We start from the raw sequence: 24,675 nt of genomic DNA on the forward strand, positions 1-24,675 counted from the left end.
ACTCCAAGTCTCTTCTAGATGACTCACCTCGTGTTCAAACAGTAGCTCTACTCCAAGTCTCTTCTAGATGACTGTCCTCGTGTTCAAACAGTGGCTCTACTCCAAGTCTCTTCTAGATGACTCACCTCGTGTTCAAACATTAGCTCTACTCCAAGTCTCTTCTAGATGACTGTCCTTGTGTTCAAACAGTAGCTCTACTCCAAGTCTCTTCTAGATGACTGTCCTTGTGTTCAAACAGTAGCTCTACTCCAAGTCTCTTCTAGATGACTGACCTCGTGTTCAAACATTAGCTCTACTCCGAGTCTCTTCTAGATGACTGTCCTTGTGTTCAAACAGTAGCTCTACTCGAAGTCTCTTCTAGATGACTGACCTCGTGTTCAAACAGTAGCTCTACTCCAAGTCTCTTCTAGATGACTGACCTCGTGTTCAAACATTAGCTCTACTCCGAGTCTCTTCTAGATGACTGTCCTTGTGTTCAAACAGTAGCTCTACTCGAAGTCTCTTCTAGATGACTGACCTCGTGTTCAAACAGTAGTTCTACTCCAAGTCTCTTCTAGATGACTGTCCTTGTGTTCAAACAGTAGCTCTACTCCAAGTCTCTTCTAGATGACTGACCTCATATTCAAACAGTAGCTCTACTCCAAGTCTCTTCTAGATGACTGACCTCATATTCAAACAGAAGCTCTACTCCAAGTCTCTTCTAGATGACTGACCTCATGTTCAAACAGTAGCTCTACTCCAAGTCTCTTCTAGATGACTGTCCTTGTGTTCAAACAGTAGCTCTACTCCAAGTCTCTTCTAGATGACTGACCTCATGTTCAAACAGTAGCTCTACTCCAAGTCTCTTCTAGATGACTGACCTTGTGTTCAAACAGTTGCTCTACTCCAAGTCTCTTCTAGATGACTGACCTCATATTCAAACAGTAGTTCTACTCCAAGTCTCTTCTAGATGACTGACCTCGTGTTCAAACAGTAGCTCTACTCCGAGTCTCTTCTAGATGACTGACCTCGTGTTCAAACAGTAGCTCTACTCCAAGTCTCTTCTAGATGACTGACCTCATGTTCAAACAGTAGCTCTACTCCAAGTCTCTTCTAGATGACTGACCTCGTGTTCAAACAGTAGCTCTACTCCAAGTCTCTTCTAGATGACTGACCTCGTGTTCAAACAGTAGCTCTACTCCAAGTCTCTTCTAGATGACTGTCCTTGTGTTCAAACAGTAGCTCTACTCCAAGTCTCTTCTAGATGACTGACCTCGTGTTCAAACATTAGCTCTACTCCAAGTCTCTTCTAGATGACTGTCCTTGTGTTCAAACAGTAGCTCTACTCCAAGTCTCTTCTAGATGGCTGACCTCGTGTTCAAACAGTAGCTCTACTCCAAGTCTCTTCTAGATGACTGACCTCATATTCAAACAGTAGCTCTACTCCGAGTCTCTTCTGGATGACTGACCTCGTGTTCAAACAGCAGCTCTACTCCAAGTCTCTTCTAGATGACCGACCTTGTGTTCAAACAGTAGCTCTACTCCGAGTCTCTTCTAGATGACTGACCTTGTGTTCAAACAGTAGCTCTACTCCAAGTCTCTTCTAGATGACCGACCTTGTGTTCTATTCCAAGTCTGTGTTGACTGTGTTTCAAGTAGTAGTTCTACCCAAATCCCCGCAAAATGACTAAAACCTTGTTTAAAGACCCACTTACAACCTGCAGAAGGAAACCTTTGAATCCTAGTTATTTATATAATGGAACAAATATTTTGATATACAAACCTTTATTTCAGTGTTGTAGTGCATTATGGGTCTAGTAGCGAATTTTCTATCATCTTTGTGAACTCATTTCATAGGTGTTATGTCACTATATTATGGTTAAATGTGACCCTGGACCAGTATTAAAAACACACCTGCTCCAAACAGAGAGAACATGGTGTTCCCTGCCTCACACTGAGCTGAACTCTGATACATAAAATTATAGATTACAATACAAAACAAATAAAAAGCTCTTCAGTAAAATACCTGCTCCTCTTCCTAAACTTTGAGTTTCCTCATCGCTAAACTCCACCTCCATTCTCTTCGTTTCGAGGTCAGAACACCCCAGAAATTCCAGGAAGAAAGTCAGGATTCTGTTCTCCCCCTCCTGGAGCAGGACTTCAACGTAAAAGAGGCGGCGTCAGGTTCTCTTTCAAGCTCCAGAATAAGTGGGAGCTCCAGGGTTCAGGCCGGTCCGACACATGTGGGTCATCCCTGTTGCTGTGGTGACGTGGGGCGCGCGAGCGCGAGCTGAAGAGGAAGAGCAACCACGTGCGCACGAGAGAGAACAGAATGTTCCGGGGACACGCGCGCTGCACAAACATGCACGCGCCGCAGATAAACACCTTAAAATAGTTTCATTAGTAAATAATCGTTTTTTTGGTCAACCTTCATGTGTTTATGGAATTATTATTTTGGAATATATCTTAAAGCGAAAATGTTGCAGCAGCAAAAGTGCAAAATATTCTGAACAAGATATTTTTTAATTATTTTTTTTTAATCTGGAAAGACCTTCATTCACAATGAAAAACAAGAAATTAATAACATTGGAGAAAGTATTTTAATTTATTATAAGATTTTATTTGCAAGAACACTGGTACACAATGCTAGCTAAGCTACCAGTCACTATTTTAAACAACATTCTTGAGTCGACATTACAGTTAAAGCAAAAGGCTTTTTTTAAAAAACAATAAGATAAATAACACTGGAGGAAATGTTACTAGTTAATTATACCTTATTAGTTAAAAAATGTCTCCATGTATTCAAATAAGATTTAACTTTGCAATGATACTAGTAGAAGAACTCACATTTCCCCGATCCTTAAAACTCTTCACTGGCTTCCAGTTACCTTCAGGATCAACTTTAAAATTCTGGTTCTTACTTTCAGATCTATTCATGGTCAGGCTCCTCCTTACATCACTGATCTGATCCAGCCTTACACCCCGGCTCGGGCTCTGAGGTCTGTGGATCAGAATCTACTGATGGTTCCTGAACAGGGTTCAGAAAACAAACAAAACAGTTTCACAATCAAATATATGTTTTAAATTGTGGTTAAGACAATCTTAACAAACCCTTCTTTAAAAAAGAGAGGAGCTAATAATATAAATTTGCTTACCTGGGACTTTGGCTCCTTACGGGGGTTTGAGTGCTCCTGGCAGGGTACTTGAGCTGTACTGCTAGTATAAGTTTAAACTTACAATTAAAAAACAAATGACAAAAAGATTTCACACTTAGACACACACACATATAGGTGGTGCAGCTGTGGTTCTATCAGGTTCAATATTTAAGGTTACACCACAACAATAACTATGTGTAAATGCTGCTATTAAAGAAAAACTACAATACTATTATACCTCACAATTGCCTTTTTTCCATTCTGTCTTTTTAACTGAACGTATGCAAGTAAATAAAAAGAAAATACTATTGTATTGTACACATCTACACTGTCATTGAACCAGACACGATGTAACTCTTCATTTAGATAATTGTTTCAGAAATATCCCCCCAAATATACAAATAAAATAAAATAAATACAATTCTTCTTCTAGCGCTAAACATTCTCTAAGATAAAAACATATCAGATACTTTTATTTTCATCGAATTGTTAACAAGCAGCTGTGATAAGAAAACGGGTGATGAAGAAGAAAGAAGCAGCAAAACTCTGAGTACCAATCTATTGTTTATTTAACAACGCATGCCAGACAGGATCCTATTCACATTAAAGAATACAGATTTGTATTTGCATCCAAATACTCACTACTTTTTGATTTCAGATTATAATCTCTATCTCGTTCTCGCTTTCTCTCTCAGCTCATCCCTGTACACTCGGAGTGGAAGAACGGCATGCATCTAGAGGACAGTAAATAAAGTGGCTAGCCCTCCCTTTTTCTTTTATTCCAGTTTGAAAAAAGTTCTTCATCAGCAAAAATTATTGCAGAAAAAACAAACATGAGGGTGAACTTTTTTTTTTTTTTTCTCCTAAACTCGTGGACCAGGGAGGGGCTGATTATCATGGTGGGAGAATGAATATTTCAAAAATACTGTACACTGTGTTGTTGTAGTGTAGTGCCTCCCTGCTGTCTACATGATGCTTATCAGGCTGGTTAATGTACACACACACACACACGCACGCACGCACACACACACACCTCTTTAGATTAACGCTGTCACGTGTAAAAGGTGCCATGACAAGCAAGCACAACCGTCTTGCCGTGTGGATTTACTTAACATCTCCAACACACAGTCATCTGTTTTCATACTCAAGCGTGCAAAACTGAGCCGACCTACGCGACCTTTGCTCGCCGCAGCTGTGTAGCAGCTCCGCTCGGCTTCTTCCCATTTGGTTTTGGCAACAACAACAAAAACAATACAAAGTTTGGTTCAGCAGGCGACTTGTGAGCGGCTGCCTCCCTCAATGTCTCCATCGTTTTGATTCATCGTTTCTATTGCCTTTTTTTTTGAAGACACAAACACACAATGTAGATTCTCTAAAATCAACTAAGCACAGTGATCATATTTGAATCCTCCAGCTCAGCTTCCTTTGCATCCCTGGTGTGTGGTTGTCCCTGAGCTCTGACTTTAAGGTAAAATCTTTTCTCTTCAAGCCGAACAGACGCCAATTGATCCACTTTCTTTTTTCCATATCTGACTCTACATCACACACTGGTTTAATGCCCATGCACACGACGGTCAGTAGCTCTTTCTTTGCGACAAAATTAGTGAGAAAAACACTTTAAAAATCCCACCGATATCAGACCCCCCCCCCCACGCGTGACCAGAAGGCACCCTAAAAGTTTAAATATTGCCTCTTCGTCCATATGAAACCTTTTAATGTGACTATGTTTTCCAAACGTACAGCATAAAGATTAATCTATTTTCAATAAATAATATCAGTCGTTGAGCAAATAGAGCATGTGGATGGTTTTTATTTGCTCTAAAAATAGAAAATACTTTAAAAAAATATCACCGCTTGAGCTGCAGTGAAGTCATAAATATATATGTAACTATTGACAATGAATCACACATAAATGATTAAATGAGATTAAAATATCGTTTTCTTTTTTTTTAATGTGGGGTGAAAATATATTTCTTCATTAGTTAAATACTGATCTGTCTCTACACATCATATTTTCACTCTTAAGATTATTTTACTTTCTAGATTAAAGACGCTCTTACTGTGAATTAAATATTTCTCTTTAATACCGAGTTGTCTTTTGGCACATTTGCACGTGGATTAAAACTATGACTTTGACAGGAAGTGAGGTAGGGACATTAAACAAAGATGGTGGAATTATAATCCAAGAGTGTAATAACACTTTTTTCTGTCGATGACATGCTGCGTTCAAGGTCAACGTGAACTTTGTTGCTGATTGAAAAACCCATGGAGGTTTGAAACATTTATGATTTTGGCCTTTAAATCACATTTTGATTGTATGAGAGAGATTACTTTCGAACAGGATTGAACGGATTTTTTGAACGCAGCATCAGTCAACGTTTTTTTAGGGGAAATTATCATTGAGTCATATTGATCTTTCTTGGTAAGTGATCACCTGACACTTAAATCTTTCCTGTCTTCATTTGTTTTACACAAAAGATTTCTTATAGGAAAAATGGTGGAAATAAAGGTAAGTATATAACATTCTGTGGCGATGACAACGTTGTGACATAATTTTTAATCTGGTGTAAATCAAGGACGGTTCAACAACGCCCTCTAGTGTTCATTTAACGCAATTGCATTCCTTTCGATGGCACGTTTATTCGCAGTACTTCTAAAAAATAAAAATAAAAAAGGCGTGAGAAATGCGGAGGTAAGTTGTTGCCAGGTCACGAAAAATAATCTTCTTGGCCAAAGTGTTGTCTTAAAGTTGTTGTGTCTCTCCTTGTCTTGACTAACATGATGTGGGATGATCTGATGTGAGAAGGAAAAGCCAACGACGGGTGACGACACACACACACAAATAAACCTTCCACTGCCCACCGAGAGATAACAAGCTACGAGAGGAGGTACGAGCTATAGCCTAGAGTCACAGCCCCCCGCGTGTCGGACTGCCTACGTCTCTAGACTCCTGATCCAGGATCCAGGTTTTCATCCTCCACTGGCTATAAATCAACCTTTTTCGCTAGACTAAAATATGGGTTAAAATTTGCAGATCTGTTCCAGATCAGGATCGACAGGCAACCTGTGTGCGGACCCTTCATCCTCGTCACGTGTAGTTCTGTCTGTCGAAGCTGCGGAACGCAGCGGGCGCCGCCAGCTTCCTCATGGACAGGCTGTCCGTTTTGGCCGCGTCGGGCCGAGCTCCGGATTTGCTCCTGAGGAAAGGGTTCCTGGTACCTGCCAGGCCCCGCCCCCCCGCCGAGGCGGGCCCCCTGTCTGCCCCCAGACCCGGTCCCCTCTCCATCCGCTCACTCACTGACAGGCTCTTCCGTTGCGGAGGGGCCAGCGTGAGGGACGGATGGGAGTCATCGGAGGAGCAGCTGTTGGCTCGCTCCAGACGGGAGAATGGGGTGCAGAGAGGGGCCCCGCTGGGACCGCCGAGGCCTCCCAGTCGAGGGGTGTCGGGGTCTGGAATCAGGTCGTCGGCGTCCTCCGGATCGGACTCCGTGTGGCTGAGCTCCGCCTCCCTCTCCGGGTGAGAAAGGGCGACTTCCGAAGGCTTATCAAAAGGGAAAGAGGTGGTTCCCGGAGAGTGCGAGTGTTCGGCGGGCGTGTACGGGGACGACACGCAGCGGGTGTCGATGCAGTCCGTGATGCTGGTGTACTCCGCGGCCTTCACCTGGACCCCCGCCCCCAATCCCCCGTAGCAGCCCCGCGGCGTGAACACCAGACTGTGGGATTTGACCAGAGAGGGCTCGTCCAGGAAGGTGGCGCCGGCGGTCGAGAGGTAGCGGCTGCTCTTGGAGCGCTCCAGGGGCCCGGCGGAGGGCGGGGGGGACGGCTCCGTGTCCCACGGGGGTAAGGAGCAGTCCGGGAGGAGGTGGGAGGACATGTCGCCGAGGGCGCCGTCTTCGAACATGGCCGCCCCACTGCTACCTGCGCCGCAGTCCAAGTGGCGATCGTAGCCGCCGGCGGTGATGCAGCTGAAGTCGCGGCCGGGATGCCGCGACTCCATGATGTCGGACTGGAGCGACAGGTCCCTCTGGAGCGGCGGCGCCACCCTGTGCGGGTTCAGGAAGACCTCCGAGGGCCCGACCTCCTCGGACGTGGAGACGTAGATGTCGATGCATGAGGACGGACGGTGCTGCTGGGAGACGGACAGCGTGGCCAGGGGGAGGGGCTTGGACTCTTTGGGAGCAGCCGAGGACACGGACTGCGAGCTGTTGGCCCGGTGGAGGCTGAGCGAGCGCTCCTTGAAGAAGCTATCGGCGCGTTCCGACCCACTGGCGCGTTCGCCACGCCCGCCGGCGGCGTAGAAGGAGCGGCTCCTCGTCCGGGCGGTCATCCCGGTCGGCGACGGCGGAGACATGGACCCCTCGGCCGTTCCCTCCAGCGCCTCCTGCAGGCGATAGGCGTTCCCCTCGGTGCTGTTGAAGCTGCTCTGGCGGAGGATATACGCCGCGTCAGGACATTCCACCTGCCGGAGGATGTAAGCCGAGTCCGTACAGTCGGACGACGTCCTCGAGCGAACCTTGTTGACCTCGCCTCGCTCCACGCCGGTCACGCGCTCCAGGGCGACGGCGATCCTCCCGATCAGCTCCTCCATCTGGGCCAGGCGGACGTCGACGGTCTGCAGCGACGCCTTCATGAAGTGCTCCCGCTCGTTGACCTCCTCCAGGCGCATCGCCATGTTCTCCACCCTGAGGGAGGAGAGAGAGAGGTTCAAGACCCCCCTGACGACGAGACTCCTGAAGTTAAGGGGTTGTAGTACCGTTCGGACGTGACTCGGATCCTCTCGTCGTTGGAGGAGTGGAAGCGATCGTCCTTCTCTCGGAAGTACTCTTCGATGCACTGCTCCTCGAAGTCGTGGACTTTCTTCAGCTCGTCCTCCGTGATGAAGAGCTCTGTGGACAGCAGGTCAGAGGTCAGATGTCAACGCTCGCAATCAACTATAGACGGGTTGATGAAGCCTCACAAAACAGCTTAGTAGTACTTTTGCTTTTTAAAAATAGACTCTAATGAAACTTGGCATTGTTTCTAAACTTAGAGGGCCCTCTAGTGGACTTTCAAAATGAATACACAGTGTCATGATACAGCGTCTTCATTTTGAAAGGCCATTAGAGGGCACTCTCGCTTTATAATCTTTGGCTCTTATATACTTTAATAAACCCAGTAGGTTCAAGAACAGAGTGCCCTCTAGTGGACTTTCAAAATGAATACACAGTGTCATGATACAGCGTCTTCATTTTGAAAGGCCACTAGAGGGCACTCTCACTTTATAATCTTTGGCTCTTATCTACTTTAATGAACCCAGTAGGTTCAAGAACAGAGTGCCATCTAGTGGCCTTTCAAAATTAATACACAGTGTCATGATACAGCGTCTTCATTTTGAAAGGCCACTAGAGGGCACTCTCGCTTTATAATCTTTGGCTCTTATCTACTTTAATAAACCCAGTAGGTTCAAGAACAGAGTGCCCTCTAGTGGACTTTCAAAATTAATACACAGTGTCATGATACAGCGTCTTCATTTTGAAAGGCCACTAGAGGGCACTCTCGCTTTATAATCTTTGGCTCTTATCTACTTTATATAAACCCAGTAGGTTCAAGAACAGAGTGCCATCTAGTGGCCTTTCAAAACGACTACACTGTACCACAATAGTGTCTTCACTACACAGCGGCTTCACGAAGCCTCGTCACCACCATCATCTTCACGAGGATCATCTGCGTAACGTCCACTCACTCAGACCGTAGTCCCTCTCGTCGTCGTCCGTCTTGCGCCAGCGGCAGCAGATGTGCTTGAGGACCATGGTGATGTGGCTGAAGATGATGAGAGGAGGAGGAAGAACCGGCCGCTCGTGGAAGGTCATGATCAGCTGGTAACGCTGGAACTTCCACACCTGGTTGGATATGGACTTGACCTCGAAGAAGGTGTTACTATGATGAGAAGAAAGAAGGAAATCATGAGAAAACGTTGTCTTGGAAACACACGTTTGTCCTTGTCAAGAATTATTTATTCTGATTTTCCATGTGTCTTTGAACACAGCACAGTGGTTTTTCTCTCAGAGACAAGTTGTCTGCAGGTGAAAAAGAGTGAAAACGAGTAACAAGGTTATAATATTTTTTGGTAGAATCTTTTTGGTTTTTCAGTGTTTCCTCACTTTCAATATTCAAAACATTTAACATGTTTCAATCATTATTTCAGAAAAGTATTTTTACATTTTAATTCATTTTGTAATTAAAGAAAAAGGGGAATTCTATACTTTTACTATAGAACATTTTAAACAAGATATTACTTCAACATACTGTGAGATGTTGCATTTTCCCAGCAGCCACTAATTTGAATCACATATGTGATCCAAGAGGGAATTAATATAAAAAAAGGTGTGATCGCGCGACATGTGGTGTGTTTTCGTCTGTCACGTTTATAAATGTATATGTTATGAAGTTTGATAAAACCTCCAAAATTAGTCAAAACTTAAAAAGAATAATTCATAGTACAGGAAATTATGTTGAATCTATTTTTACATTGTGGTAATTAACCATCTGGATCCACAAACTATTTCAAGATTAAGTCACTTTCAGTTTAACGCTACAGCCTTATTCTATCAATATTACTTCAAATTCTAAAAAGAATTGAATTGAATTAAGGTAAGGTAAGGAAAAACTTTATTGATCCCTCAGGAGGTCTCCTTCGGGAAATTGTTTAAATTATATACATAATATGGGGGCGTCATAGCTCAGATGGTAGAGTGGGTGCCTGCACTCCAAAAGGTTGCAGGTTCAATCCCAGCTCCAGACAAGCTTGTGTCCCTGAGCAAGACACTTTACCCTGATTGCTCCTGATGGTAGACTTGGCGCAGGTGTGCAGCCTACTCCCATCAGTATGTGTGAATGGCTGTAAAAAGCACTACTGAATTTCCCCTCGCGGGACAAATAAGGGATTCTAAAAAAAAATAAATAAATAAATAAATTAAACACCGGTAAGACAAGACATCAACCGGTGAGCATCCAGGGCTCGGACATTGAGCTGGTGGACAGCTTCAAATACCTGGGTGTTCACCTCAACAATAAACTGAACTGGTCCACACATATCAACGCCGTGTACAAGAAGGGGAGACTGAGGTCCTTCGGAGTGTGCAGACCACTATTAAGGACCTTCTATGACTCCGTGGTAGCCTCTGCTATCCACTACGCTGTGGTCTGCTGGGGAGCAGGCAGCACGGACCGGGACAGGAAGAGACTGAACAGGCTGGTCACGAGGGCCGGCTCTGTCCTGGGCCGCTCGCTGGACTCGGTGGAGGAGGTGGGAGAGAGGAGGACACTCTCCAGACTATCCTCCATCAGGGACAACGCTCTTCACCCACTGCACCTGACCGTGGAGGAGTGGCAGGCTCAGGCACCCCCAGTGTAGGACGGAGCGTTATAGAAGGTACTTCATCCCAACTGATGCTAATCCGTAGTGTGTTTTTCTTCTCGTGTGTTTTTATTTTTTGTTTTTATTTTACTTTATTTTATTTTATTTTTTATTTTATTTTATTTTTTATTTTACTTTATTTTATTCTGTTAAAAGCGCTAATTTTCTAATACTGTAAATAATTTGTATATTATTAAGATCGTTTTATTTTTATTTTATTTTATCATCTCTTTTACCATTTCTTTTTTTTCCCATGCACTTTATTTTCATTGTCCTGCTGCTGCTGTTGTAAAAGTGTGTTTCCCCTCTGGGGATGAATAAACGTTTTCTATTCTATTCTATTCTAAATACATTTATTGCGATACAATAGAGTTAAAAATAGTGTAAATAATTTTCTTGAAACACTATGAGTTCCTTCGGTTTGTTATATTTTGCAATTTGAAATAGATTATTTTGTCCAAAGCAAGATCCCTTTTTTTATTTTATAATAAAATGCAGTTTCTGAACTTTAAACTTAAATATAAGTTCGTCTGACGTGGACGACCTCAAACATCTCGTCTTCATCCTCCATCTTCGAGACGATTGCCCAGACAATCTGTGACGACACTCATTTTTCTGCGGCTTTTCAGTCATTAACAGGCGACTGGGAGGAGGACGACATTCATCCTCGTTACACAAGATTCCGAGGCTCAATAATAATTAATCTGCATAATAGTGTGTCGTGATCAGTGTCTGAGCTGCAGCGACTGTCGTCTGGCTTTTCATTCTCTAATTAATTAGGCCATTATTGCCTAAATGCTCGTGTAAACAGTGGTTTCCTTGTCTAAACAACGGACGTCATTGAACCACTTCAAAGATCTACTTCATCGTAAGGACGCGTCTTTGATTCACAACTTAAATGACAACTCCAGACATGATGATAAGAGGCATCCGTTCGTACTTGAAGACGGCGATGAGGAGGTTGACCAGCAGGATATTGGCCACCAGCAGGTAGCAGGCCATGATGGCGGGCACGATCCAGGCGCCCGTCTTGCAGGGAGGCAGCGCCACCACGCCGTCCTCCGTGGTGATGTTCTGCCCGCAGGGGGCTGCACGGGACCACGGGAGACAGAAGAAGATTAACACAAGAAGTCAAGACGGATGTCAAACCAAATATCAAGACACATCGACCGACACGACATGAAGCTTTTGTCCACACAGCTATGTTTGCTTTTTAATCTCGTTTGCTTGCATTTTGAGCAGAAAAAGCCCCTTGATTTTTTGTTCGCCTGCCTTGTGTGTATCATGTGGAAAAATGTTTCAAACCTAACTTGAACACATCTCATTTTTTTGGTACATTTGAATCCAATTTTGGACTTGGATAAAAAATATATTTGAGTAAGGGACAATGAGAAAAACCATGACCGTCTGTAATCTTTCTCCGCTAAGATAAACCTTCACTGCATCTAAATGAGGTGAGGATGATGATGGTATTGAGCAGTAGAAATAAAAAAAATGAGTCAACTAGTTTTATTTTTAATTACATTCTAGGTGTGCCTTGATTCCTTTTTTTTGGCGCCCCCTTTTATCCAGACGCCTTCTTACTAGTAACGGTCTGATGAAGCTTCATGAAGCAGTGCCATGTTGTTTAGAGGTCAGTGGGTGGCGCCATCAGTTAAAATGTCATGTGATGTTTCATTAGAACATTTGTTTAAAACAAAGGAAAATAGTGCAGAGACCGCCATCTAGTGGACTCTGACAATAATGACACTGTTTCACAAAGCTTCATCAGACCATCCCTACTAGTAATCCCATTGTTACAAGAAGGGAATGAGAAATGTCACCTCTATGAGATGATATTAGTGCGCTAAATTCAACCCTTCATCTCTGTGAGGTATTCTGCTGCAACTGTTGTGGTCCGGGACTTATTGCAGTTTAATATTACTGGACACATGTTGTTGACATCTGGCAGCGAGTAATGGTGTCAAAGAAATCTGGTTGTTTTTTTTTTAATAAAAAAGGAAAACTTAGATGTGTGGACATGGTTTTCACCGTAACAACAACAACAACACAAATCATAGAAAACAAAAAAAAGTAGTTGTAAAATAAAAATGCATTCATCATATTTTGCAAACAAACAGGAAGCATAAATGTTCAGTGTTATGCTTCATTTGTCGAGGAGCGAGTGAACACTGCAATGATAGAGGTTCATGTTCAGGTGAGTCTCAACAGAAAGTATAAACAAACCAACACACAAAACAAAAACAAAAACAATCCCTAACGAGACAATTTGTGCTCCCAATATATTTAAACATTTGTCACATGTTTGAAATATATGGTGACAAATGTGTGCTCCATTCAGCTGATGGTTGAGTTTCAGGAGTTATTGTGTTTTTTCCATCCGTGATGGTTCAGTTGCGTGTCTGGAGGAACATTCAGCATTCGTTTGTTTGCCTTTTGAGGTTCATTCTCGTCATGCTCATCCTCGCCCGATGCTCAATTGTTCCACACAATGCAGCCCAAAGACAGAGAACTGAAGTAATTTCAGAAAAGAAATCTGTTTTTTTAAATCGCTCGTTAAATTTGGGGATCACTAGAACTCTGACAACTGAACCACGTGAAAAAACAGATGAAAGGTGGAGGGTTAGCGTGATGAGTCTAAATTTTCATAGTACTTTCTTTTTTTTTGGCATTTTAACAATGGCGTCTTAACGATGGAGGGGTGTCTGTGACGGATGTCGACGTGGCAGGGTCACTTCTCCACACACAAAGCTGATGCCATCAATAGACGAACGGTCAACAAGTGCCTCTGCCATGTACAGATGTTAGTGCCAAAATTAGTCAAAGTGAAGTTGCGTCGCGGTCTATGGTCGACCTCCGCATGCGTCAGTCGATAAGGCGATCGAAATGTGACGTCATTGACGCTTCCTGCTTCTGGCTCTGACGCGCAGGAGCCGACCAAAGACCAGCAACTTCAACGTCTCATGTGCAGCTCGCATGCGCACTCTGCGTGACCCTCCTAGTGGCCAGAGTGGGTATGGCATGGTGGTCATGGAGGAGAGGAGAGGTGAGGAGGCAAATCGAGGCCTACGACTATGGATTTACTGGGGGTATGACTGCACTGGGCGACGTGGAATGGACCACTAGTACGCCAGGTTCCATAAGTTCGTAAGTAATTTTCGACCAGCCAGAGTTTGTCATTCAGCCTTTGCTTTAACCTTCTACTATGCAACTCTGAAACAGAGAATGAAAACATTATTTCAGATCTCGTCTCTTTGGGCCACTTGCTCACATCCTGTACATGTACAATGCAGTAGATACACACAAGTACACTCCAGTATTGCACAGAAATACACAGAATAAAAAAGACCCCAGAGTTAAGATTATGACCCTTTTTTATATATATATTTTTGTATAGATAATATCAGAACATCTTAGAAAATGACAATAACATCTTCGATTCTATGTGGAGAAGAACTGGTTCTAAATACAATTTGGGTTTCTAACCTCACAGCAGGGATGTCAAAAGTGTAAACTTAGACCAAGTTGTTTGATAAACAATATGAATAATATATTGTAAGGAGTAAATGAGGGTTAAAAAATATCACATTTTAATAATAAAGTTAAAATTTAGACCGAAAATCTCACTATTTGTGTGAAGAAATGAAGTTCCTAACATGGTTCTTTCACCACAACACACACCTGTATTTCTTCTGTATTGCAGTGTCGTATTACTAGGCATGATGTTGATATGTACTGTAGGTATGGAAGTAAATCAGTGCAAAAGAGTTTATCGAATGGTTCAAAGTAACATTTTTAATGTTGAAACTTTGAATATTCAATTGATATGATAATTTAATTTACCCTTTTTTTTTTTTAAAAGAATTGAATATGTTGTGATTAGAAAAGGTTGAATTGTCATCTTGTTTTAATATTTTCAAAATTAATGATTTTTCTTTTACACGTACAGTAAGTAAGTAAGTAAGTCATTTACTTTTCCAGACCAGGGTCACAAAGCGCTTAAACAACCAAAAAAATATTAAATAAAATATATACTTAAAAGGTCAAGATAAGACTGAGAAAAACACAGGAGTTCCAGAAAATCAAGGAAAAGCCTGCACAAATAAAAATGTCTTAAGATGTTTCTTGAAGGAGTCAAGGTTGAGATTCTAATTCCAAAAATTCAAAAATACATTTTCTAAATTCAATATTTATTATTTAATAGACTTTTAAATTCAATATAAAAAATATTGGTATAATAGTGAAGCCAGACAATATAGAAACATTTAAACACTAGTGGTCAAATCAACCATTCAATTTTCTGATAGCACTGATATACTTCCATAGGTGATCTAGTTTTTGTTAAACTTATACTCAATAGCTTTGTAAAAAAAAAAAAAAACTGTTACGGGCCACAAAAACTACAAACAAACTACTGTCCTTCATGGATGATGACAGTCATCCTCTGAACACTGTCATCAGTGAACAGAGGAGCAGATGTAGTGCACGAATGCTCCTCCCATGTTGCAACATTAATAGACTCAGGGACTCATTCATTCTTCATGCTATTAGACTTTATAATTCTGAATTTTAGGGCAGGAGCTAGTGAAAGGAGTATCTACCAACCTTTGATCTAAAATGACTTGACTTGTCAATTATTATTATTTATTAATTCTCTACCACCTTTTTTCCTTATCACGTTAAAGGGGGCTGCAGCCTGTCCCAGCTGCTTAGGGCGAGAGGCGGGGGACACTCTGAACAAGTCATCAGACGTAACCAACAACCACAACCACACATGTATGTTTTTGGATTGTGGGAGGAAACTGAAGTGCCCAGGGTAAACCATAAAAGATGCAACTGTTGTGTTGTTTAATTTACACTGCAGTGATAAAAACAGTGATAGGTTTGAGGTTAAAAGATTTATTTAATATGTGTAAGAATTGATATGAAAAAGTTCCCCTCCTGCCGCACTGACCCTCCTATCAACTTAACATTCTCCACTCCAGGCTAGAGTCTTGTTTATGTGCTTTAAGTGAGCGCTTTGCTACTTTACTCAGAGTCAAAACAGTAGACAAGCCTCGTTCCTGACAGGAAATCTAGAGAAAGTACATCAACTAACTTCCCCAGGATCTGTAGATTCAGCCGCTAAGAACTTACGGTCAATCTGGTCGGCGAACACCTCGCCGTAGATCATCCAGTAGGGCATGAAGAAGATGTTCCTGGCCAGCATCCACGAGGGGTCTTCATTGGGGTTCAGGATGGCTTGTCGCGCCACACCGAAGCTCATCAGCACCACGAGCATGATGATCACAAAGTACATCATGTCGATCATCTGATGGATGGAGGGATGAGGGCAGAGGGAAGGAAATAGGTTTTCTTGTTTTAATGATGTAGTACGGAAGTGTGTTGGATTCAATTGCACAAAAAATAGGCAAAGGATTACGAAACAAATACAGGGTGAAAAGTTTAAATTGAAAACAGTTTTAACACTTTTATCTCAGGGTCAAGGTGACCCGAAGGACCCAAACAAATGTGTTTGTGGTATACCTTGTGGGTCAAGGTGACCCAGAGGCAAGGTAGAGGCCATTCACCTTGACCCAGAGAGAACACAAGGGATACCACAAACACATTTGGCTCAGGCCTTCGAGTCACCTTGACCCTGAGATAACAAAAGGGTTAATGAATGTGAATTAAAAAGAGGGCAAGAAAGTTTGAACGAAAAACTATAAAAACAATAAAATAAAAATAAAAAACCAACAAAATTTAGAGCAGAAAAAGGAAGAAAAATGTAGCTAAAAAACATGGCAGAAGAAAAAAAAATGAAAAACTGGCTAAAGTAAATCGAATGAAAAACATTGCGGAAAACTAAGGAAGAAAAAATGTGAAAAAATATAAATGAAATAAATCAGGGCCAAAACCTTTAGAACAAAAACCATTGCAAAAAAAGGCTCAAAAAAGAGCAACGTTTTTTTTTCCGAACGAACAAGAACCAAAAACAGGAAAATAAAAATATTTGAAACAGAAAATTGATTAAAAAAAAAATCTGAAAAAAAGCTAAAGAAATATGAAAGAAAAACAGGGAAAAAGGTTTCAATTGAAAACAATTTTACCCCACGTATTATCTCAGGGTCAAGGTGACTTTGAGTTGTCACCTTGACCCTGAGATAATACAAGGGTTAGAAAATATGAACGATAAACAGGGCAGAAAAAAGTGTGAAACGAAATTATATTTAGAAAAAAAAATTGTCTTCCTTTGTTATAATAAAGCGTTCTGCACTTATTCCTATCTTACGCTGATGAAAATCCAGTGATAGAATCCAAACCATCTTCAGTAAAGTGTCACCAGAAGCCACAGCTTTGATCCTGACGCTCACACATCATCTTCAATCTTTACTCTGAGATTGAATAAGACAATTCCTCTTCTTCAAACAGTCACTCTTCCACTTCTCAGCATCAATAATGTATGCTAACCCTGCAGCCGACCATACACAAAGAGAGTAATACGACACACAAGACCCGTCTCTCCTGCTCTCACCATCTTGCCGATCATCATCACGTAGGGGCCCAGGTACTTGTTCACCCCGAAGATGTCCAGCAGCCTGATGTACCAGTAGATGATGTTGACGCAGTAGATGACCCGACCGTAGCTCATGAAGGGCGGCTCCTGGAGACGGAGCACCATGCCCACGGAGAAGATGAGGATGGCCATGAGGTCGGTGATGTTCCAGTACTCCTGCAGCCAGACCTTCACCTTCTGCAGCAACTTCCCCGGCTCTGACATGAGGATCTGCGTCCAGAAAACAAGTCTATTAAAGAAGTTTTCTTCAGTGCTGATGCTCGACCGCGGGAGGCAGGTCATCGCATTGTTTCACGTCATCAGAACCAAGTGTGTAGATGCTCAACATGGAAGGGGTTTGATTCTAAAGCAGCTTTCTGTCAGATTCGCTGGAATATTTACTTGTTGGAGATGGTTTGAGAGTGTTCAATGCTGCTGCTGTGGTGGAGAAATGAAGCTCCCCCATCTCCCCTGAGCAGGTTCCAAGAAAAATAATATGCTAACATTTATATAGAATTTTATTTTAATTTTCCACCCAATGTTGAATATTGAATATCCTGTGATAGTTTATTGAAAATATAAATGTTGACTTAATTAATTATTTTGTTTTAATGGGGAAACACATTTTACTTTCACTTCAAAAACAAAATATTGGGATAAACATTTTTTATCTTAAAATTATATCTTTATATACATTCTGATACAGTTCAAAATAGAACCACAAAATCATTAATCAACCCCCCTAAAAACGATTGAAAATGAATGAAAATTGACTAAGTAAAATGAGCAGCCAAAAGGAAAGATTTACTCAAATAAATATATTTAAGTTTAGCCGAGGAAAATAAATCTTAGAAGGCACTAATCTAAACCCATAAAAGAACAACATCTGTTGTTTTTATTATTTACGCCTCTGAAAAAACTCTTGATGATCATTTGTAGATTCACATCAAGCGCACTGCGTTGTGACGGTCACAAGGGGGCAGTGTAAGTTCACCAAATGGGGTGCAAAGAGTAAGACAGGGGAGCGACATGATGATAAATGCTTTTCATACAGACTGAGTGTAAACACATCCAAGCAGAGGCAAAAACAAAAAGTCTAACGTCGGTCATTAATCCCCCCCGTCCGTCTGTGCTCTCTCACCTGTCCGTCAAACTATGTGTGCGACAGAGCTGGAATGAAAAGATGCAACACCAGGCCCTACATTACCTCTCTCATCTTCTCGATGCCGTTGGTGAAGATGTAGGCGATGACGATCCACTCCTGAGCTGAAGGCCACAGGTCCATCTTGACCAGCACGATGTAGTTGAACAGCATGAGGTAGCCCACATACGCCATCTGAGGGAGAGACTCCAGTCCGTGTGTGTTTCTTCATCTAAACGCTTGATGAGTAGCAATAATGATTCCCGGCGAGCAGACCTGGCTCAGGGGCGCACGAGAAGCTCCAAATAAACTCGTTCAATAGTGAAGACTGACACTAATTACTCATTACATTTAACACCGTTTCTCCAGAGCTGATAATAGACATCTACTGCGGCATCTCCACACTCGTCTTACACATGTCCACCATGCCTCGAGCTACGACTATTTATATCGACGTTAGCTTAGTTTCGTTTGAGCTCAAATCTTCCACGTCAACAAAAGTTATCTTATAGAATGATTTAAACACAATCAAATCTATCATATCTACTATCATTATTAGCATCATCCTCTAAAGAGAGACGGAGAAGAGGCGTTAATAAGACGTGACAGCGACTCTTCCCTCACTCTCGGCCTGTAATGGCTCCTGACATATTTGGGAGTGATATTTGTGTCGGGGGAATTCTTGCAGGATGGATAATGAGAGTAAAAGGCAGCAGAATCCTGGTAATGAAAACAACACTTGGAGCAAATCGGCATCTGCTCGGTGCGCCAAAGGAGCTGGAGTTAATGGACGGAAATAGAAATGGTTTTCCCTGCGTTGACAAAGGGAACGTATGTAGAGCAACAGTACGAAGAGCCAGAGAAAACATACGTTCTCATTAGAAAAGAAACACTTGCGTAAAGTCATGGAAAAGAAGACACGCAATTTATGAATCGTGAAGAAACATATGGATTTGATCGTATTTACACTGAATTAAACAATGCAAACTTGACTGGTATTTAAATGGAGTCAGTAGATTGAAAGCAATTGGAATGTATTTGAATTATGTTTTTAGTGTTTTGTAGTTGAAACATGAAGCTTAGATGATGTTCATGGTTGGCACGGACTAAGCTTTTATTTCTACTTGAGAATTCTTAAGTAAAAGAGTGACTTAACACCACTAGAATTAGGGATTATCTGTATTAAATGTCTAATGAAAATGGAGAAAAAAAGCAACAAACAGACAATATAAGACATGGACATCTGTTTTGTGACTAAAGATCATTCATTTTTCTTTTTTTTCATGATGAAATTAACTGTTGACTTTTCTATTTCTCACTATTTTTTTAAGAACTTTTTGGAAATTCCAACTAGTATATAAGAAGAAAATTACTTTTTATGACAATATTTAACAGTATTTAAATTATAATTCACCCAAAATTCACTCATTTTCTACTCACCCTCATGTCGACTAAGGGTTGCGATTATTTTCAGAGTAAGCCGTTCCTTTTTATCAAAAATATATATTCATTTTAATGTAGCGACTAATGCTCAGTTGTCTTCGACCTCAGCTTCGTCCAAAAGGACACTTAAAAACACCCAAGTACCTCCATACTACTTGTCTGTAACGTCCATCTTGTATTGAAGCCTCGACAAGGGGTTCCGGGAAAAGTAAAACAAGTCTCGGTGCTTCCAGTGAGGACAGTAGACTCCAGTACTTCCGGTCTGTATTGCTTGATATTCTTTTAACTTGTGCTAAAAACAATATTAAAACATAGACTTGTTTAAGTTTTTCGGAACAATTCTTCTTCGCTTCAATACAAGATGAACGTTACAGACGAGCAGTATGAGGTATTTGGATGTTTTTTAAGTGTCTTTTTGGACGAAGATGTAGACGAAGACACCTGAGCTCCAGTCACTACATTAAAAGGGACTTCAAATGTTTATTAAAAGGAAAAGATTACTCTGAAAATAATCCCAACCCTTAGTCGACATGAGGGTGAATAGAAAATGAATGAAGTTTGAATTTGGGTGAACTATTAATTTATGTATATTACAGTTTGAACTTACTATAAAGTAAAGAAAATGTCCATCAAAAGTGCTGTTAAGAGGTGATGGAGTTTGGATAACTGCCCGTAAGACACACAACACAAACATATGTGCCACAACTTGATTACAAATGCCTCAACGCAACAGCTTGAATCCACAACGGACCTGATCCGAGTCCGGGGACTCGCTTTGCTGACGGATCGGGTGACAAGAAGTTGATTTACTGAAATTTTGATTCATGACGTTTATGACAAAAAGTGACATTTCATCATTATAACTTACTTTTCCAACTTGAAAACCACCTGCTACTTTTCGCTTCAGTCCCACCGTCCGACAACGATATGATTCCCAGAACTTGGAGTCTGATTGGTTTTGTTGTGGCTTTATGTTTTTGCATTTGTTCTGAGCTTAGAGGCCACAGTTCAAGTTTTCTATAAATGCTGAAGCTTCAGAATATGCAACTTAAGAAAGCAAAGCATATATCAAACCACAAAATGATCTCAAATGAATCTACAGTGTATCAAAAAAGTGAGTACAACCCTCACATTTTTAAAGATATTCTATGTTATACGTAGTCTATCTTGTCATGGGACAACACTGACAAAATGACACAATGGAAAGTAGCCTGTGTAAAGTTTACATAACAGTGTAAATGTATTGTTCCCTTAAAATAACTCCATTTACAGCCAATAATGTCTAAACCACTGGCAACAAAAGTGAGTACACCCCTAAGAGACTACACCCCTAAATGTCAGGGCAGTGCTCCAGCATGATAATGACCTCTAACACGACCACTTCTTTTACTAAAGAGGCTGAGGGTAAAGGTGATGGACTGGCCAAGCACGTCTCCAGACCTAAACCCAATAGAACATATCTCTGGGCCATCCTCAAAATGGAAGTCTCGAATATCTACCAGCTTTGTGATGTCGTCATGGAGGAGGATTCCAGTGGTAACCTGTGAAGCTCTGGTCGACTCCAGGTGAGTTAAGGCAGTTCTGGAAAATAGTGTTGGCCACCGAAAATATATTGAAACTTCAGGAACTTTCACTTAAGGGTGTACTCACTTTTGTTGCCAAAATGAATTGCTATATTTTGGGTTATTTTGAAGGAAATTCAAGATTTTATATAAGCAACACACAGACTACTTCTTAATGTGTCAAAGTGTCATTTCTTTAGTGTTGTCCCATGAAACAATATCCTTAAATATCTGCAGAAATGTGAGGTATGTACTCACTTTTGTGATACACTGTTGTCCATGGACATTGTTTAAGGGTTGCACAGTGAGCTTCATAGCTTGTTAGGAACTCATGAAGTTTTGTAAGAGCAACACTTCCAGTCTAGAAAAGGTTCACTTTTTTAACCTTCAAACTAAATAGATGTAGTTGCAGAACTTCTAACTATTGACTGTTGAGCTTGTGTGTGCGGTTGTAAAGGGAGTGAGAGGGGCGTGGCAGTTGGGGTCAGGATGAGGACATTCTGTGTCTCTTTATCAGAGAGACAGATGAGACCAGGGAAGAAAAAAAAAATCCTTCCACATCCGAGCGGTGCTGTAGGAACCGTGTAAACATTATGCCTCGGACTGAACAATGGAGACTTCACACACACACGCTGACAGATTGACGAACGAGAGGCCTTTAATGGCCGTCTCGGGAAACTGACCGTATGGAACCAGAACTTGACGATGGGAGCGTTGTAGAACTCGTAAATCTTTCGTCCCATAGGGATGAGACGCTGGCGGTTCTGCACTTCTTCCACATCCTTCTTCCTGGACGCCTCCGTGGTCACTTTACCCAGCATGGCCTTGTGGAGCGAGCGATCCATGATGAGAGCGGTACCAGAGGGAAGATGAGGACGGGTGTGCGGGGTGCAAGAGTTTGGATTTTTTTAAGAGGGGTGGTGGGGGGGGGGGACAAATCGGAGAGAGAGACATGGCGTTACCCTACAGCGGCAGTGACGTCTTCACGGCATTTATCGAAGAAGCAAGCACAGGCGATGTCATCATTCCCAAATGTGAAGTATGTGTTTTGAGGTGGAGTGTTAGGTGAAGGCTGGTCACATGACACGGACGCACACGTGAATCTGATCTCAGGACAACACGGACACACGACCGACAGGAGAGAGTGATGGGGGAAAGGACAGAGTGACACAGGAGAAGACAGGAAAAGACAGATATATATATATATTTTTTTTTTTCGATTCCGGGACAGACTACCATGAGAGGGGGCTTCAGAGTCATTGGGCTGGTTGGTCGAGGCAGCACCAGATCTGGGTGAGAAGTGAGTCATAAATAAGGATTTAAAGTCAAGTGGTGGAGAGAGTTTCAAACTCTTATTTTGTCTTAGTCTTGACATGAGTTCTATGTTGGTGCCTCAAGGCTTGGTCCAAAAGTTAAACTTCCCTAAACCAACAACTAATTAATACAGATGGTACCTGAACACACCAGTGGGCGTGGTCGGTGGTCCCTAAGGCAAGTGGAGAGGTAAAAGGACGAGGACTGAACTGTTCATTTTTGTTTTTGACGTGTCCTATCAAAGTAAATGACCTGCTTTTCATTTTTTCTACAGCGATCTGCTGGTCAGGGTTGGACGAAAAACCAACGTTGTGTCCCAAAATCGCGCACTTCTGCACTTACACATGATATTTTGAGTACACAAGTGCGTCTACATTGAGCAGTGTGCGGAAATGTAGTACACAATGATCACCCAATTGATGCACTCAAATGGCCAGAAAATTGAGTGTGGATCGATGGACACTTTCCATCCTTAATGACCGCCATCTAAGTGACGTAGATGCCACTAAACAGTAAATACGTAACTGACGACGCGTTGTCAGAGCAGATACCGGCGTAAACGTCTAGAGAAAACGCAAATTTTGCCTCAAAAATAACACAGCAACAATAATAACACAATGAAACACAACTTAATAACTTGTTTCAATTGGTCAAAAGCGCTGTCAAGTGTTGGCGATAGAGTTCCAACGGCTGGTTTAAATCAGTGTTAAAAAGTTGTAGAAGAAGAAAATGTCAAATAATTTCCGGTAAGTACTACGCAAGTAAGTGTACTTTAAAGCAGTGCCCTCAGAGAAGTGCGCGATTTGAGACACGGCCCAGATACTATCCATGTCAGCTTACATAACTTATCGAAAACGATATAAGATAATAATGGTTAAATCTGTGAATAAAGGGAATGTGAAGACAATACTTCAGGTTTTCGTTGAAGCCTAAATTTCCGTTAAACATTGATAATTCAGTGGACAAACTGTTTTTCACAAGATCCATTTTTTTGCACAGAAGTCAACACTCCCTCTGAGGTGCAAACCTATGGATCCTTGTGCGATTCATACGTGTCAAACGTTGCATTTGTACGGCGAGAAGCGGAAACGGAACAATACGACGATCGTTCCAGACGCATTCTTGACCCGCAAGAATGCATGAGGGAACGTTTCACGACTTCCCATCCGTAACCAAATGCAAATGGTAAATAAAAAAAAAATGTAAAGTGGCACTGAATGGTGTTCAATCCAATCATTTCGAGAGACGGGGGTTTTGTATCCGGTTCAGATCTCCGGATCCACCTCGGGAATTGATTGGATTGGAGAAACGCTTGATTCCTGCCTCAAGTCTAAGGCTATATGCAGATGGATGGAGTCTTGTGCTGGGAGAAGGTGCTCAGACTCTGCATGATTTAAGCTCTGCAGCAGCAGACGCACACATGGTTATATAATGCAAAAGCCTGGGCCTCCCGCGCTCAGCAGCGACATGCTGAGTGGCATGCTGCGGCAAGCCATCGTGAGAGAGTGAGGGGCAGCAATCGGCTGGATTAGTACTGTACCTCCATGAGAACAGAACTTGGAGGGAAAAGGCGAGAAAGAGGAGAAGGCGGGGGGGTGGAAAGAGGGAGGGGATAGAGCGGTAGAAACATACAGGAGGGAACCCACAGCGGCGACAGACTGAGACGCTACAACTCCTCTACTACGTTTGGCTACGACGACAAGTAACAGAAAAGGCCAATTAGGCTTGAAAGAAGAACAAGTATGGAGAATCGTGTGTGTGTCTTTGTGTTCTCCTCGTCGTGGACACAAATAGTGCGTTAGATCCACAAGAGCGTAATGACAGCCTTAGACATTAGAGATTGTGTTTCTGCGGAGCTGAGGTGGGTTCTCTCACCACGGAGTTGTACTGCGCCTCACAGTAAGATCTTACTGTGAACTCCATGTCCTCCTCCTCCTTCTCCTTGACGGGCTTCTCGGGCTCCTCCTCCTCCTTCTCCTGAAGGTAGGCCTCCTGATCCTGAGGCATGTAGGACATCTCGTCCTTGTTCTTGAACTCCAGGCTGAGGATGGACGGAGGCAGCAGCAGCCCTAGGATGACCTGGAGAAGAGATTCAAGGACCATAACTTCAACCAGGGTTGATTAATCGAATCCACTTTTCCATCCATTCA

General features: G+C 42.1%; 1 protein-coding gene across 11 annotated transcripts in view; it reads right to left on the reverse strand.

Annotated features, from left to right (window-relative positions):
- Positions 1-3,685: 3,685 nt before the first annotated feature.
- Positions 3,686-24,675, reverse strand: part of trpm3 (transient receptor potential cation channel, subfamily M, member 3) — a 160,939-nt gene continuing 139,949 nt past the window's right edge. For 4 of the 11 annotated variants that reach the window (XM_087794723.1, XM_087794732.1, XM_087794722.1 and 1 more), the window contains 10 exons: positions 24,401-24,604; positions 21,895-22,035; positions 18,273-18,401; positions 17,045-17,296; positions 15,667-15,841; positions 13,615-13,743; positions 11,471-11,618; positions 8,857-9,050; positions 7,888-8,020; positions 3,686-7,816 (listed from right to left, as the gene is read on the reverse strand). In XM_087794723.1, coding sequence (XP_087650849.1) covers positions 6,223-7,816; positions 7,888-8,020; positions 8,857-9,050; positions 11,471-11,618; positions 13,615-13,743; positions 15,667-15,841; positions 17,045-17,296; positions 18,273-18,401; positions 21,895-22,035; positions 24,401-24,604 — 3,099 coding nt within the window. In that variant the 3' untranslated portion in view covers positions 3,686-6,222. The remainder of the gene's footprint in view (positions 7,817-7,887; positions 8,021-8,856; positions 9,051-11,470; positions 11,619-13,614; positions 13,744-15,666; positions 15,842-17,044; positions 17,297-18,272; positions 18,402-21,894; positions 22,036-24,400; positions 24,605-24,675) is intronic. The other 7 variants (XM_087794731.1, XM_087794729.1, XM_087794730.1 and 4 more) reach the window with 3 other exon arrangements.

Source organism: Callionymus lyra, chromosome 1, assembly GCF_982586985.1.
Source record: "Callionymus lyra chromosome 1, fCalLyr1.hap1.1, whole genome shotgun sequence".
In the NCBI taxonomy this organism is placed as follows: Eukaryota; Metazoa; Chordata; class Actinopteri; order Syngnathiformes; family Callionymidae; genus Callionymus; species Callionymus lyra.